At 43.6% G+C, this 18,055-nt stretch overlaps 1 protein-coding gene across 4 annotated transcripts in view; it reads left to right on the forward strand.

Annotated features, from left to right (window-relative positions):
* Positions 1 to 18,055, forward strand: part of LOC132381201 (DENN domain-containing protein 2D-like) — a 179,662-nt gene that overhangs the window by 141,913 nt on the left and 19,694 nt on the right. For 3 of the 4 annotated variants that reach the window (XM_059950495.1, XM_059950494.1, XM_059950496.1), the window contains one exon: positions 16,942 to 16,983. The exons of the other annotated variant lie outside the window; for it this stretch is intronic. In XM_059950495.1, coding sequence (XP_059806478.1) covers positions 16,942 to 16,983 — 42 coding nt within the window. The remainder of the gene's footprint in view (positions 1 to 16,941; positions 16,984 to 18,055) is intronic. 4 annotated transcript variants of the gene reach the window in all.

Consider the following 18,055-nt stretch of genomic DNA (forward strand, 5'->3'; position numbering starts at 1 on the left):
GGGTTGTCAGAGGTTACAGCGCAACATTGATAGGATGCAGAACTCAGCTGAGATGTGGCAGGTGGAGTTCAACCCAGGTAAGTGTGGTGGTTCACTTCAGTAGGTCAAACTTGAAGACAATATAATATTAATGGTAAGACACTTGCAGTGTGGAGGATCAGCGAGATCTTGGCTTACAGGAAGAAAGTATATGGTAGTAGTGGAAGGAAAGTATTCTGCCTGGAGGTTGGTGACTAGTGGAGTGCTGCAAGGATCCCCTGCTCTTTGTGATTTTTATAAATGACCTCGATAAAGAGGCGGAAGGATGGGTGAGTATGTTTGCAGATGACATGAAGATTGGAGGAGTTGTCGATGGAGCTGTAGGTTGTCAAAGGTTACAAGAGGATATAGACAGGATACAGAGTTGGGTAGAAAAGTGGCAGATGGAGTTCAATCTGAATAAGTGAGAGGTGATGCATTTTGGAAGGACAAACCAGAAGCCTGAGTACAGGGTTAATGGTCAGTTACTTAAGAGTGTGGATGAACAGAAGGACCTTGGGATTCAAAACCTCAAGGTCACCACAGGTTGATAGGCTAGTTAAGAAGGCCTATGGGATGCTAGGCTTCATTAATAGGGTGATTGAGTTCAAGAGTAGAGAGGTCATGTTGCAACTCTACAGATCTCTGGTGATACCGCACTTAGAGTATTGTGTACAATTCTGGTCACCTCATAGGAAGGATGTGGAAGCTATGGAGAGGGTGCAGAGGAGATTTACCAGGATGTTGCCTAGATTGGAGAACAAGTCATATGAAGCAAGTTTAGCAGAGCTGGGACTTTTCTCTTTGGAGTGTAGAAGAATGAGAGGGGACTTGATAGAGGTCTACAAGATTATGAGAGGCATAGATAGGGTAGATAGCCAGTACCTGTTTCCCAGGGCACAAATAGCAAACACCATATGTACATAGTTAAGGGAGGGAAGTTTAGCAGAGACATCAGGAGTAAGTTTTTTACACAGAAGGTTGTGGGTGCCTGGAATGACTTCACAGGGATGGTAGTGGAGGCTAAAACATTAGGGGTATTTAAGAGCCTCTTGGACAGGCACATGGATGAAAGAAAAATGGAGGGTTATGGGGTAGTGTGGGTTTAGTACTTTTTTTTAAGGAATATATGGGTCGGCATAACATCAAGGGCTGAAGTGCCTGTACTATGCTGTAGTATTCTGATGTCTGGTGTGTAGTGTCTAGTGTCCATAGGATATTCAAAGCTGCTGTGCAAGTTGACAGTGTTGTTAAGAAGATGTACAGTGTGTTGGCCTTCTTCAGCTATGTGATTAAGTTCAAGAGCCACAAGGTAATGAACCAGATTTGATAAGGAAACTCGAGGTAAAGGAGCCTTAGGAGGTAGTGACCATAATATGATAAGTTTTAATCTACAATTTGAGAGGGAGAAAGGAAAATCAGAAGTGTCAGTATTACAGTTGAACAAAGGGGACTATGGAGCCATGAGGGAGAAACTAGCCAAAGTTAACTGGAAGGATACCCTAGCAGGGAAGACAGTGGAACAACAGTGGCAGGTATTTCTGGGAATATACAGATGGTGCAGGATCAGTTCATTCCAAAGAGGAAGAAAGATTCTAAGGGGAGTAGGGGGAGACCGTGGCTGACAAGGGAAGTCAAGGACAGTACAAAACTAAAACAGAAGAAGTATAACATAGCAAAGATGAGTGGGAAGCCAGAGGATTGGGAAACTTTTAAAGAGCAACAGAAGATAACTAAAAAGGCAATACGGGGAGAAAAGATTAGGTACGAAGATAAGCTAGCCAAGAATATAAAGGAGGATATTAAAAGCTTCTTTAGGTATGTGAAGAGGAAAAAATTAGTTAAGACCAAGGTTAAGCCCTTGAAGGCAGAAACAGGTGAATTTATTATGGGGAAAAAGGAAATGGCAGACGAGTTGAACAGGTAATTTGGATCTGTCTTCACTAGGGAAGACACAAACAATCTCCCAGATGTAATAGTGGCCAGAGGAACTAGGGTAATGGAGGAACTGAAAGAAATTCACATTAGGCAGAAAATGGTGTTGAGTAGACTGATGGGACTGAAGGCTGGTACAACCCCAGGGCCTGATTGTCTGCATCCCAGGATACTTAAGGAGGTGGCTCTAGAAATCGTGGACGCATTAGTAATCATTTTCCAATGTTCTATAGATTCAGAATCAGTTCCTGAGGATTGGAGGGTAGCTAATATTATCCCACTTTTTAAGAAAGGAGGGAGAGAGAAAACAGGGAATTATAGACCAGTTAGCCTGACATCAGTGGTGGGGGAGATGCTGGAATCAATTATAAAAGATGAAATAGCGGCACATTTGGATAGCTGTAATAGGATTGGTCCGAGTCAGCATGGATTTATGAAGGGGAAATCATGCTTGACTAATCTTCTGGAATTTTTTGAGGATATAACTATGAAAATGGACAACGGAGAGCCAGTGGATGTAGTGTACCTGGACTTTCAGAAAGCCCTTGATAAGGTCCCACATAGGAGATTAGTGGGCAAAATTAGAACACATGGTATTCGGGGTAGGGTACTATAATGGATAGAAAATTGGTTGGCAGACAGGAAACAAAGAGTAGGGATTAACGGGTCCTTTTCAGAATGGCAAGCAGTGACTAGTGGAATACTGCAAGGCTCGGTGCTGGGACCGCAGCTGTTTACAATATACATTAATGGTATAGATGAAGGGATTAAAAGTAACATTAGCAAATTTGCAGATGACACAAAGCTGGGTGGCAGTGTGAGATGTGAGGAAGATGTTAAGAGAATGCAGGGTGACTTGGACAGGGTGGGTGAGTGGGCAGATGCAGTTTTATGTGGATAAATGTGAGGTTATCCACTTTGGTGGCAAGAACAGGAAGGCAGATTACTATCTGAATGGTGTCAAGTTAGGAAAAGGGAAAGTACAACGAGATCTAGGTATTCTTCTACATCAGTCACTAAAAGTAAACATGCAGGTACAGTAGGCAGTGAAGAAAGCTAATGGCATGTTGGCTTTCATAACAAGAGGAGTTGAGTATAGGACCAAAGAGGTCCTTCTGCAGTTGTACAAGGCCCTGGTGAGACCACACCTGGAGTATTGTGTTCAGTTTTGGTCTCCAAATTTGAGGAAGGACATTCTTGCTATTGGGGGAGTGCAGCGTAGGTTCACGAGGTTAATTCCCAGGATGGCGGGACTGTCATATGTTAAAAGGTTGGAGCGACTGGGCTTGTAAACACTGGAATTTAGAAGGATGAGCGGGAATCTGATTGAAGCATATAAGATTATTAAGGGTTTGGACATGCTAGAGGCAGGAAACATGTTCCTGATGTTGGAGGAGCCCAAAACCAGAAGCCATGGTTTAAGAATAAGAGGTAGGCCATTTAGAATGGAGTTCAGGAAAAACTTTTTCAGAGAGTTGTGGATCTATGGCATGCTCTGCCTCAGAAGGCAGTGGAGGCCAATTCTCTGGATGCTTTCAAGAAAGAGTTAGATAGAGCTCTTAAAGATAGCGGAGTCAAGGGATATGGGGAGAAGGCAGGAACGGGGTACTGATTGTGGATGATCAGTCATGATCACATTGAATGGCAGTGCTGGCTCGAAGGGCTGAATGGCCTACTCCTGCATCTATTGTCTATTGTTTATTGTCTATTGTAATGTTACAGCTATATAAGACATTAGTTAGACCCCACTAGGAGTACTGTGTTCAGTTCTGGTCAACTCACTACAGGAAGAATGTGGATACTACAGAAAGAATGCAGAAGAGATTTACAAAGATTGTTCCTGAATTGGGAGTACCTTATGACAATAGGTTGAGTGAACTTGGCCTTTTCTCCTTGGAGCGATGGAGGATGAGATATAATATGATAGAGGTCTATAAGATCATGAGAGGCATTGATCATGTGGATAGTCAGAGGCTTTTTCCCAGGGCTGAAATGGCTAGCACGAGAGGGCACGGTTTTAAGGTGTTTGGAAGTAGGTAGAAGGGGGATGTCAGGACTAAGTTTTTCACACAGAGAATGGTGTGAAAATGGGATGCACTGCCAGCAGTGTTGGTGGAGGTGGATACAATAGGGTCTTTTAAGAGACTCTTAGATAGGTAGATGGAGCTTAGAAAGATAGAGGGCTATGCGGTAGGGAAATTCTAGGCAGTTTCTAGAGTAGGTTACATGGTTGACACAACATTGTGGGCCGTTGTTAAGCTGTATGTTCTATTACAGCCATACCAGGGCTCAGAGAAGATAGGATGTTACCATTGCCAGGCTCAATGGAGATGTACAACCTGCATAACTGTGGAGTTCAAGTTTATGCTCTCTAATGATGTCTCCTAAGGGGAACATATATCAGAAGAGTAAGGGACCAAGACAGCTTCCCTGGTCTCCAAAACCAGACAATATTTTTCCCTCTAAGATGTATGAATAGAGCCAATTAAGGACACTACCAGAGAGGCCATCGCAGTTCTCAATGTTATCTAGGAGAATGCAGTGATCAGTTGTTTTGAAGGCAGCACTTAGATCTTGAAGAATTAGAACTGAGACCCTGTTAGAATGAGTGCTGAGCCGAAAGACGCTGACAATCTTTGTGACAGCCATCTCTATGTTGTGACACACAAAATGCTGAAGCTCCTCAGCAGACCGGCTGCCGATGTTTCAGGCCGAGACTCTTCGCTAGGACTGGAAAAAAGAGGAGTATTTAGAGTAATTAAGTGTGGGGAGGGGAGGGGAGGGGAGGGAGAAAGACAAGGTGATAGGTGAAACTGGGAGGTGGAGATGGGTAAAGTAAAGAGCTGGGAAGCTGGAGAAGAGGGAATCTGATAGGAGAGGGCAGAAGTCCATGGAAGAACGAAAAGGAGGAGGAGCACCAGAGGGAGGCGATGGGCAGGTGAGGAGATGAGGTGAGAGAGGGCAATAGGAATGAGGATTGGTGGGGGGAGAAGTTCGAGAAAACGATGTTCATGCCATTATGTTGGAAGCATCATTCCTCTCTCCAATTCCATCCTCACTCCTTCCAAGTGCACTGCTCTCCACTCTCTTCGCACTAATCCTAACCTCATGATCAAACCTGCAGATAAGGGGAGTGCTGTAGTGGTCTGGCTGCTGAGCCTTGGCGACAGCAGTCAGACACCTCCTCCTTCTTACCCCTCAAACAGCACCCCACTAAGGAGCCATTGTCTCCCACGCCATCACCAACCTTATTAACTGGCGATTTCCCATCTCCTGCCACTCAATCTCATAGATCCTGCACCCTGCATCTCCCGTTTCTATCTCTTACCCAAGATCCACAAACCTGCTTGTCCAGGTAGACCCATTGTTTCAGCTTGTTCCTGCCCCACTAAACTGATATATCTATACCTCGGCTGTTTTACACCCCCTAGTTCAGTCCCTTCCTACCTACATCCATGACACCTCACACGCTCTTGACCTTTTCAATGATTTCAGCTTCCCTGGACGTTATCATCTTATTTTCACTGTGATGTCCAGTCCCTATTCACCTTCACTCCCACCAGGAAGGCCTCAAAGCTCTCTGTTTCTTTCTGGATACCAAACCCAACCAGTTCCCCTCCACCACCTCTCTCCTCCGTCTGGCAGAACTTGTCCTCACTCTCAATAATTTCTCCTTCAGCTCCTCCCACTTCCTTCAAACAAAAGGTGTAGCAATGTGCGCTCACATGGGTCCTAACTACGCCTGCTAGTTAGCTACGTGGAACAGTCTGTGTTCCAAGACTACACCGGTATCACTTCAAAATTTTTCCTATGCCACATCGATGACTGCATTGGTGCTGCATCCTGCACCCATGCAGAACTTGTTGACTTCATCAACTTTGCCTCCAACTTGCACCCTGCCCTCAAATTTATGTGGTCTATTTCCTTTTTTTGTAATTTACTTTTTATTGAAGTTTATCATCAAGCAAACAATGTATTTCAGATACTGTACATATATATCATATAATCATATTTGTCACAGATCTCCACATGATAATTATCTGAGGTGTACACTTGTAGAAAGGAGAGGAGAGAAAGAACAATCAAAATAAGAAAACTGTACAAAGTAGGGAGTGATCTTTTTTTTTACAACATATTCATTGATTTGTGAGAATAAAATCAGGCCTATGAAGTGTTATGTAGTTAAACCATTTTTCCCAGCATGAATCCAATTGTTCCAACCTATGATTAACAGATGCTGTTATCTTCTCCATTTTGTAAATGTCCATTGTAATTTCCATCCATACATTTAAAGTTGGACTCTCCTGTGATAACCACTTTTTACCAGCCACCAGCAGTATATTCATTAAATATTTATCTCTTTTCAACCTTTCTTGAGGTATATACCCAAAATATGTGGTCTTACTCTCTAAGGGTATTTCACATTTAAAGATGTCTTGTAGGGCATTATGTATCCCACTCCAACAGTCTTTGATAAGTCTTTGCTCCCAATGTGGCCATTTATACATTGGGGAGATCTGCCGCAGACTGGGAGACCGTTTCGCCGAACACTGGCGCTCAGTCCTCCAGCAGTGGCGGGATCTCCCTATGGCCACACACTTCAATTCCACAGACCACTCCCACTCCGACATGTCTGTCCATGGCCTCCTCTACCGTCAAGGTGAGGCCACACACAGGTCGATGTGTCGATACCTTATCTCCCGCCTAGGTAGCCTCCTACCTGCCAGCAGGAACATCCAACTCACAGACCTCCGTTGATACCGCTGCCCCCCTTACCCCCATCCCTATCTATTATTTTAGTCTGGTTCTCTTTCTCTCTCTTTTTCCCCCTCACTATAATCTCCCCCCAGCCCTACCTTTCTTTCTCTTTTATTTCCCATAATTCCTGCCATAATGCCACCTCCCTCACTACCATTCAGGCCTCAAGTAGTCCTTCCAGGTGAGACAATGCTACCTGTGAGTCTGTTGAGTCCATCTACTGTATAAAGGTTTCTACAGTTATATTAAAAGCAAGAGGATAGTGAGAGATAAAATTGGTCCCTTAGAGAATCAGGGTGGTCAGCTATGTGTGGAGCTGAGCGAGATGGGAGAGATTTTGAACGATTTCTTCTCTTCGGTATTCACTAAGGAGAAGGATATTGAATTGTGTAAGGTGTGGGAAACAAGTAAGGAAGTTATGGAACCTATGATAATTAAAGAGGTGGAAGTACTGGCGCTTTTAAGAAATTTAAAAGTGGATAAATCTCCGGGTCCTGACAGGATATTCCCCAGGACTTTGAGGGAAGTTTGTGTAGAGATAGCAGGAGCTCTGATGGAGATCTTTAAGATGTCATTAGAAACGGGGATTGTGCCGGAGGATTGGCGTATTGCTCTTGTGGTTCCATTGTTTAAAAAGGGTTCTAGAAGTAAGCCTAGCAATTATAGACCTGTCAGTTTGACATCAGTGGTGGGTAAATTAATGGAAAGTATTCTTAGAGATAGTATTAATAATTATCTGGATAGACAGGATCTGATTAGGAGTAGCCAGCATGGATTTGTGCGTGGAAGGTCATGTTTGACAAACCTTATTGAATTTTTTGAAGAAGTTACGAGGAATGTTGATGAAGGTAAGGCAGTGGATGTAGTCTATATGGACTTCAGCAAAGCCTTTGACAAAGTTCCACATGGAAGGTTAGTTAAGAAGGTTCAGTCGTTAGGTATTAATGTTGGAGTAATAAAATGGATTCAACAGTGGCTAGATGGGAGATGCCAGAGAGTAGTGGTGGATAATTGTTTATCGGGATGGAGGCCGGTGACCAGCCTCCATCAGGGATCTGTTTTGGGCCCAATGTTGTTTGTAATATACATAAATGATCTGGATGATGGGGTGGTAAATTGGATTCGTAAGTATGCCGATGATACTAAGGTAGGAGGTGTTGTGGATAATGAGGTGGGTTTTCAAAGCTTGCAGGGAGATTTATGCCGGTTAGAAGAATGGGCTGAACGTTGGCAGATGGAGTTTAATGCTGAGAAGTGTGAGGTTCTACATTTTGGCAGGAATAATCCAAATAGAACATACAGAGTAAATGGTAGGGCATTGAGGAATGCAGAGGAACAGAGAGATCTAGGAATAACAGTGCATAGTTCCCTGAAGGTGGAGTCTCATGTAGATAGGGTGATGAAGAAGGCTTTTGGAATGCTGGCCTTTATAAATCAAAGCATCGAGTACAGAAGTTGGGATGTAATGTTAAAATTGTACAAGGCATTGGTAAGGCCAAATTTAGAATATTGTGTGCAGTTTTGGTCACCGAATTATAGGAAAGATATCAATAAATTAGAGAGAGTAGAGAGACGATTTACTAGGATGTTACCTGGGTTTCAGCACTTAAGTTACAGAGGAAGGTTGAACAAGTTAGGTCTCTATTCATTGGAGCGTAGAAGGTTGAGGGGGGATTTGATCGAGGTATTTAAAATTTTGAGAGGGATAGATAGAGTTGACGTGAATAGGCTGTTTCCATTGAGAGTAGGGGAGATTCAAACGAGAGGACATGATTTGAGAGTTAGGGGGCAGAAGTTTAAGGGAAACACGAGGGGGTATTTTTTTACTCAGAGAGTGATAGCTGTGTGGAATGAGCTTCCTGTAGAAGTAGTAAAGGCCAGTTCAGTTGTGTCATTTAAGGTAAAATTGGATAGGTATATGGACAGGAAAGGAGTGGAGGGTTATGGGCTGAGTGCAGGTAGGTGGGACTAGGTGAGATTAAGAGTTCGGCACGGACTAGGAGGGCCAAGATGGCCTGTTTCCGTGCTGTGATTGTTATATGATTATATATGTATTCAGCGCTCCCGGTGTTGCTTCCTGTATATTGGTGAGACCCTACGTTCCATCTGCCAGAAAAAGTGGGATCTCCCAGTGGCTGCCTATTTTAATTCCACTTCCCATTTCCATTCCGACATGTCAATCCATGCTTCCTCTAATGTCATGATGAGGCCACCCTCAGGTCAGAGGAGCAAGACCTTACATTCTGTCTGGGTAGCCTCCAATCTGATGACGTGAAGATCCATTTCTCAGACTTCTGGTAATGCCCTCATCTCCATTCCCCATCCCCTTTTCTCTCTCTCACATTTCCTCACCTGCCCATCCCATTGCCTCACTCTGGTGCTCATCCCCCCTGTTCTTTCTTCCATGGCCCTCTGTCCTCTCCTATCAAATACCTCCCCCCTCCTTTCTCCAGCCTAATTAACTTCCCAGCTCTTTATTTCTCCCTTCCCCCCCACTTGCCCAGAAGTATCAACTGTGCTCTTCTCCATAGCTACCACCTCTGCTGCTGAGCTCTTTCGACAGTCTGTTGCTTGGATTTCCATCATCTGCATATTTTCTCTTGCTTGTGATTTTGGTGCTGTGGTTTGTTCTCATTTAGAGCTGGTTGGAAGTGACTTTCTCAGGAAAGGAAGTTTTGATACAGGGCTTTAGTTAGCTACTGCCTCACCATGAAGCCTTGGCTCTTTAAGCCGGTATTTGATGGCCACAGTTTTGACAGGAATCTGGAAAAACTCCAGTTTCAAGGGAAAGTGTTAATAGTATTCCTACAGAATTGAAAGTGCAGCTCAGAGCCCTTAAACTGTGTGCACATGCAGGGTCGAGGCAGCAAACAGATGGTTTAGTCTTTGTTACAATCTTACATAGTTCTGCATCACAAAAAAGATAGCAGCTATGTAAAGGACAGTTGCCGTCCTTTACAGGGTTGACTGTGGAGATCACCAGTCTCTATAGCTATACTCTTCCTTAATGGAATTAATTTGTTGACGAAAAGTATTGCAAATTTCTCATATTTTGTGGCAGACACTTGACTGAGGACATTATAGGTCGGGGTAGGGTTCAACAGATGGTTTATAATCATATATAACCAAATGCTTTCTTCACCACCCTATCCACAAGAGATTCCACTTTCAGGGAACTATGCACCATTATTCCTAGATCACTCTGTTCTACTACATTCTTCAATGCCCTACTATTTACCATGTATGTCCTATTTTGATTATTCCTACCAAAATGTAGCACCTCACACTTATCAGCATTAAACTCCATCTGCCATCTTTCAGCCCACTCTTTTAACTGGCCGAAAGCTCTCTGCAAGTTTTGAAAACCTACTTCATTATCCACAACGCCACCTATCTTAGTATCATCTGCATACTTACTAATCCAATTTACCACCCCATCATCCAGATCATTAATGTATATGACAAACAACATTGGACCCAATACAGATCCCTGAGGCACATCACTAGTCACCGGCCTCCAACCTGACAAACAGTTATCCAACACTACGTACAAACAAGCTGGATGAACTTAGCAGGTCGGGCAGCATCCATTGAAATGAGCAGTCAACGTTTCGGGCTGAGTCCCTTCATCAGGACTGAAGAAGGAGGGGGCAGGGGCCCTATGAAGAAGGTGGGAGGAGGGGGAAGGTGCCAGGTGAAAAACCAATCAGAGGAAAGGTCATGGGGTGGGGGAGGGGAGGCAGGGAGGGGATAGGCAGGAGAGGTGAAGAAGGAATCTAAGGGGAAAGCACTATGGGTAGTAGAAGAAGGCAGAATTATGAGAGAGGTGATAGGCAGCTAGAAGAGGAGACAGAGTGAAAGTGGGATGGGGGAAGAGAGAGGGGGAATTACTGGAAGATGGAGAATTCAATGTAATTCCCTCCCTCTGCCTTCCCCCATCCCACTTTCACTCTGTCTCTGTCTGCTTGTTTGGACGTGTTGATTTGACCACAGCATCTGCAGTGTACTTTGTGTCCATCGCTACTCTCTGGCATCTCCCATCCAGCCACTGTTGAATCCATTTTACTACTTCAATATTAATACCTAACGATTGAACCTTCCTAACTAACCTTCCATGTGGAACCTTGTCAAAGGCCTTACTGAAGTCCATATAGACAACATCCACTGCTTTATCCTTGTCAACATTCCTAGTAACCTCTTCAAAAAATTCACTAAGATTTGTCAAACATGACCTTCCACGCACAAATCCATGTTGACTGTTCCTAATCAGACCCTGTCTATCCAGATAATTATATATACCATCTCTAAGAATACTTTGTTATACTATAGTTGAGAACAATATTTTTGAATCATAACTATCTTCTAATAATCTTGGGAAAATGGTCCCTTCTTGCAGAGGATATAGCAGTTTTAAAGTAGGTGAGCTTTTACTTGAAAATATTATGATAGACTTCCTGTCCAGTTTCCTCCCATTTTCTCTGAGCTGCTCCTCACGCCCTCTTGACTTCCCTGACAGGATTGTTTAACAGTGGCGACGTTTTACTGTGATTTTTTTTACCCTTAGTGGGGCCACTGTATTTGTCAAATTATTGTTGAAAGATTCAATTATTTAATTTACTGAGCAGTTTAAGTCACATGGATCAAATAAACTAGCCTACTCAGAGAATTGAAGTTGTTTTGCAGCACCAAAAAACAGTTTTTTAACTGTAATTTCTTTCATGGTATTGGCTACAGGTGGGGCAGTAGGTCAGCAAAAAGTGCACAAAAATGATCAGACATAGAGACATCAATAAAATTTTTGCAGTTACTAAGTCAAGAGTCTTTGCAAGTCGATGGGTGACATGCTGGGCTGCATCAAGAATTAAGCTGTCACTGAGTTTGCATCTGAGAGATTATTAATATGAAATCACCAGAGAAGAGAATGCTATCATGGTTCAATACAATAGAGCGTTAGAACTCTGAGAGAAAGCAAGCATTGGATTCAGGTGGGCAATAAATGATAACGCAGAAGACAGGATCCATACCACAAATTTTAAACATACGTGTGTCAAAACTTTTTTAAAAAGCACCAAAATGGTTTTTGAACACTGTGGCAAGCTTGCCACCTCAGCCACTGGGCCTCGGTATGCTGAAACTGTCATAGCCAAGGGGATACATTTCAGACAACTGGCTTTAACCAGGTCTCAGTTAAGGACAAAAAATCAAGGTCTGTAGAGATAATAAAAGTCTTATTTGAAAGGGATGTCACATTCCGAAGAGCAGCTTGGAGTGGTGCAACAGGGAGGTAGATTTTAAGAGTAAAGGCTACTTCTGTTACCATATTCAATAGGGCAGTTCAGTCTGGGGACCCTTTCAGAGACAATGGTCTGAATTGGATTGGTAACGTGGACAGAACTGGTGGACAGTGAGGAGGAAGTAGTTCGGGAAGGATCACACACGCCATTGATTGTAAATAGCCATCAGTGTGGGTTTGACAGTGTGCAGTGGAATATGTTTGTAGACAGCATCTGTGAGCCCAGACCGGGTGACGACCATCGGGTTTGAAAACTGTGGCACATTCCCAAAATAGATTAAAATTGTCAGTGGAGCCAAAGTTCAGTATTCCACATCAAGTCTGAAGCCAAACATGCAGTCTGCGGAGCCTGTTAAAATGTCCAGAGCCACAGCCCTGGGTGGGAATTGGTCTGGAGATATAAAGGTCCTCACTACTAGTTTTTAAAAATTCAGAGAGACCACTGGAGTCAGGTTTGAGCAGCTCAGGTTGTTACTAAACAACGGTATTTGTGCCAACGGGAACAAGCCTGTTCACAGAGGGGTAGTCAGTTAGCAGGCAATGAAGCTTGTACGTTGTCAGAGACTTCAGTGCCGGGAAAACAAACGGTCACACTTAGCTTTCACTTGATGTTCCTGATGATGGAGTCAGCGGGGGAGAAGACAGTGGAACCTGTGCCCCGAGAGGTACCCTGAAAGCTATCCCATTTAAGGCAGAGTGGAGGCAGGGAGAAACTACTGGCAGTCTTGACTGGCGGGGAACTGCCAGCAGTGTCTCATCACTTACTGTTGGTTCCTTGATGACCCATGCGATGGAGCTGAGTGGGGAAAGCTCTTGCTTATCCAATTTATTCAGTAGTTAGATTTCTTGCCATGTAGGTTGAGAGATGGAGCACTTACACCTTCCTACAACATTCCCTGCCAAGCATGGAGTTAAACTGGCCTGGTTCCCAGTAAAATCCAGGGCTCACCTGCTTTGTCTAGAGTGGCCTCTGAATAAGGAGCAGTGGAATTTGGCCCAATCCAGGGGTCGTTGGAGTCTAGCTCTTTTCCGGCAATGGCAGTGGCACCCGTAGCAATTATGAAGTCAAGGAACTGCTCACCACCCTCAATCTCAAGAAGTTGGAATATTCTCCCACCTAATTTGGTGATTTTCTAGTCACGGTGAAGACGGCCCTTGCAGACAGGCAGTAGGATGAAAGGTGGCGTGGCCCCAGTCTTACAAAAGTACTTGGTGGGCTTGAATGATGCTCAGTAGATGGTGGTAATGCACTCCGTGGTTTGGATACCCTGTGTACCCAATTTGTTCTTTGTACACATTTCAGCGAGGTTGTCCTCTGACCCTCCACGTCCAGGAAAGTGCAAGTCCAGTCTGTCTGACCTCACCTCACCTCATCAGTCAATCCTTTAAAAAGAAGAACATAAGGAACAGGATCAGGAGTACAGAATCTGACCCATTGAGCTTGCTCCACCATTCAATAAGATCATGACTATTCTGGTTGTGGCCCCTGCAGGCTGAGTTGGTGGTGAGGAAGGCAAATGCAGTGTTAGTACTAGAATATAAAAGCAAGGATGCAATTGGTCAGACTGCATTTGGAGTATTGTGAGCCCTTATCTAAGAAAGGATGTGCTGGCATTGGAGAGGGTCCAAAGGAAGTTCATGAGAATGATTCCAGGAATGAAAGGGTTAGAGTTTGAGGAGCATTTGATGGCTCTGGGCCTGTATTCACTAGAGTTTAGTAAAATGGTGGGTAGAGGGGGAAATCTCATTGAAACCTCTCAAATTTTGAAAGGTCTGGATTAAGCGAATGTGGAGAGGATGTCCAGGAACAGAAGCACAGCCTCAGAATAGCAGAACATCCATTCAGAATAGAGATGAGCTAGAGAGTGGTGAATCTGTGGAATTTCATTGCTGCAAATGCTGTGGAGACCAAGTCATTGAGTATATCTAAAGCTGAGGTTGATAGGTCCTGGATTAGTCAGGCCATCAAAGGCTGTGGGAAGAAGGCAGGAGAATGGGATTAAGAGGGATAATAAATCCGCCATGATGGAATGGGGGAGCAAACTCAATGGGCCAAATGGACTCATTCTATGTCTAATGTTCTTAGGGTCTAACCTGCCTTTTCCCTATAACCCTTAATTCCCCTGCTATGCAAAAATCTATCTTGCTGTGTCAGAAATACATTTAATAAGGTAGCCTGCATTGCTTCCCTGGGCAGACAATTTCAGAGATTCACCACACTCTGGGAAAAATGGTTCCTCCTCATCTCCATCCTAAATACATTCCCCCAAATCTTGAGGCAATGTGTCCTAATTCCATTCTCATTCTTCTATCGCACCCAGTCCCTTTCTTATGTTTTATAAGATTATTTCTTATTCTTCTGAATTACAACTAGTATAGTCTTAGATGACTCAGTCTGTCTTCATTTTTCTAAGCCCCTCATCACTGGAATTAACCTGGTGAAACTCCTCTGCACTGCCTTCGAAGTCAATAAGTCTTTCCTCAAGTAAGGAGACCAGAACTGGACTCATTACTCCAGGTGTACCCTGTACATTTGGAACACAATAACTCTGCTCTTAAATTTTATCCATCCAGCAATGAAGTTCAACATTCCACTCGTGTTCTTGATAACTAATTAAACCTGCAGTCCAACCCTTTCGCAATTCATACACAAGCACTCCCAAGTCCCCCTGCACAACAGTATGGTGCAATCTTTCATCACTTAAGCAAAAACCTGAAATTCTATTTTATTCCCCACTCTGATCTCTAAACCTTTCTCCTCACCTGCCTATCACCTCTCCTTGGTGCCCCTCCTTCCCTTTCTCCCATAGTCCACTCTCCTATTCTATCAGATTCATTTTTCTCCAGCTTTTTACCTTTCCCACCTACCTGGCTTCAGCTGTCATCTTTCAGCTGGTCCTCCTCCCCTGCCTCTCCCCCACCATTTTATTCTGGTGTCTTCCCCCTTCCTTTCCAGACCTGAAGAAGAAGGAACCAACTGTTTATTCATTTCCATTGATGATACCTGCAGTGTGTGTGTGTCTGTGTCTCTGTGTGTGATGTAATTTTATTTATTACAGGCCCTTCCAGCCCGTCAAGCTGTGGCACCCTGCAACCCCCGACATTCCCAATTTAACTCTAGTCTAACCATGGGACAATTTACATGTTTGGACTGTGGGAGGTACCGGAGAGAACCCACACATTCCGCAGGGAAGACGTACAGAGATTCCTTACAAACAGTGTCGGAATTGAACTCTGAGCTGTAATTGTATCGCGCTAACCATTGCACCCAGCAATCCCTCCATGCTGGTTTTGTGTCAGACCACAGTTCCGCCTGCCCATTGTGAGCAGCCGTGATCCTCGTCAGACAGCCACTATGCCATCGTGTAGACACGGATTATTCCATCTTCCCATCCAACACCCCACAGCCCAGCTGAATACACACCATCCCTTTTGCCATAATCAGTTGTTGCCTGGTACGGGGATTGCAAGGCATCTGACAGCAAATCCCTACAACGCTCTGCAAGGGCTACTGAGTGAGAAGATTGTCAGGATCCCTCTCCTACCCATATTTATCAGGAGGAATGCCAATGCAGTGCCCTTAGCATTGTCAATGATCCCTCCTTCCGTCCATCCATCAATCTCTGACCCCTACCATCAGGCAGGAGCCTGTGTTAAGGAATAAGTTACGGCGATATAAGTGAGTTGATGGGATTGGATTGAGAGACAGCATAGATTTGATGGGCTGAATGGAAATAGGAAGTAAAAATAAATCGTGATGATCCTGGGTTGCAGGGAACTTGACAACAGGTACCTTTTTAAAGCCTGGAACCTGGAACTTCGCAGCACTATACAGGCCCTTCAGCCCACAATGTTGTGCAAACTTTTTAACCAATCTAACCCTTCTCTCCTACATAGCCCCACCAGTTTTCTTTCAGTCATCCTCCTTCACTGCAAAGAAAAAAGCCCTAGCTCACTTGCTCTCTAATCCAGGCAGTATCCTGGTAAATCTCTGCTGCTCCTTCTCCACCTCCTTTATAATGAAGAAACCAGAAGTGAACACAGTACTCCAAGTGTGGTCTAACCAGAATTTTATGGAAATGCAACATAACTTTGTGGCTCTTAATCTCCCAACTATTAAAGGCCAACACACCATAAGCCTTGTTACTTGCCCAATCAACTTTGAGGGATCTATGGACATGGACCTTAAGGTCCCTCCGTTCCTCCACACTGCTAAGAAACTTGCCAAAAACCCTCTACTCTACCTTCAAGTTCAAATTTTCAAAGTGAATCACTTCACATTCTGAGTTGAACTCCATCTGCCACTTCTTAGCCGAGCTCTGCATCCTGTCAATGTCCCATTGTAACCTATAACAACGTTTTACACTATCCATAACTCCACCACCTTGTGTCAACTGTAAATTTACTAACCCACCTTTCCACTTATTTATCCAAGTCACTTATAAAAATCTCAACTTTTGTACCTAATTACACAGCATAGTCATTCATTTCATCAGATCAGTGTTAGCTCCCAGGGGAAAAGTCCCAACACTTCCCTCCCCATCTTGTTTCCCTGTAGTCCTGCAAAATGCTATTTCCCCCCCATTTTTTTGCATCCAGGACCAATCAACCTACACTCATCACAATAGGAAGGATGTGGAAGCTTTAGAAATGTTGCCTGTGTTAGAGAACGTGTTCGTGAGCTAAGTTGAACAAGCTAGGGCTTTTCTCAGAGTAGAATGAGAGGCGAGGTGGGAGAAAAACAGAGCACCAGTAGGAACAGACACAAACAGTCACAGAGACACAGTGTGCAAACTCCTTGCAGACAGCACACAAGCTCGGGATCAAACCTGGATCTCTGGCACTGCAAGGCAACAGCTCTACCCACTGTGCCACTGATCTGGTGGAGTCTTTGGAATGAATGATTTGATTAATTTAAATACATCCTTCTCTCTTAGGGTTTAATGGTTGACCTACAAGCAGGGGCTTTCCTGATAAAAGTAAGTACCCGACCTCTGAATCTTGGGTCTTGGCAAAGCTCAGCAAGCTGCACAAAAATGTTGACAATAAATGTTTGCAATCTTCAGTCACTATCTTGGCCAGTATTGCTGCTCCCTGTCATCATAATTAAACTGGGTCTTGGGCAATATTTAAATTGAATGTGAGATGGACGTGAGAGGGAGAATGTGAACTGATGTTCAAGTTCAAAGTAAATTTATTATTAAAGCATGTCACCATGTCACTATATTCATGTCCCTGAAATTCATTTTCTTGTGGGCTTTTACAGAAAAATAAAAAATATAATAGAATTTATTAAGCACTATAAATGACAAATACTGACTAACAACCAATGTGCAAAAGAAGACAAATCATCAAATAATAAAAAGTAAATAAATAATGCTGAGTCCACAGGTCATGGAGTCAGTTAGTGAAGAGGTGAATGAAGTTATCCCCGCTGTTTTGGGAACCTGATGGTTGAGGCGTAATAATTGTTCCAGTAGTGCTGTTGGGACCTGAGGGTCCTATACCTCCTGCCCGATGAGTAGAGAGCATGGCCTGGGTGGTGGGGGTTCTTTGATAATGGATGATGTACTCTTGTGGCAGTGCTTCATGTACAAACCTCATTTCCAGAAAAGTTGGGATATTTTCCAAAATGCAATAAAAACAAAAATCTATGATATGGTAATTCACGTGAACCTTTATTTAACTGACAAAAGTACAAAGAAAAGATTTTCAATAGTTTTACTGACCAACTTAATTGTATTTTGTAAATATACACAAATTTAGTATTTGATGGCTGCAACACACTCAACAAAAGTTGGGACAGAGTTAAAATAAGATTGAAAAGTGCACAGAATATTCAAGTAACACCGGTTTGGAAGACTCCACATTAAGCAGACTAATTGGTAGCAGGTGAGGTATCATGACTGGGTATAAAAGTAGCATCCATCAAAGGCTCAGTCTTTGCAAGCAAGGATGGGTCGTGGCTCACCCCTTTCTGCCAAAATTCATGAGAGAATTGTTATAACCATATAACATATAACCATATAACAATCACAGCACGGAAACAGG

This window comes from Hypanus sabinus, chromosome 25, assembly GCF_030144855.1.
Source record: "Hypanus sabinus isolate sHypSab1 chromosome 25, sHypSab1.hap1, whole genome shotgun sequence".
Taxonomy (NCBI): Eukaryota; Metazoa; Chordata; class Chondrichthyes; order Myliobatiformes; family Dasyatidae; genus Hypanus; species Hypanus sabinus.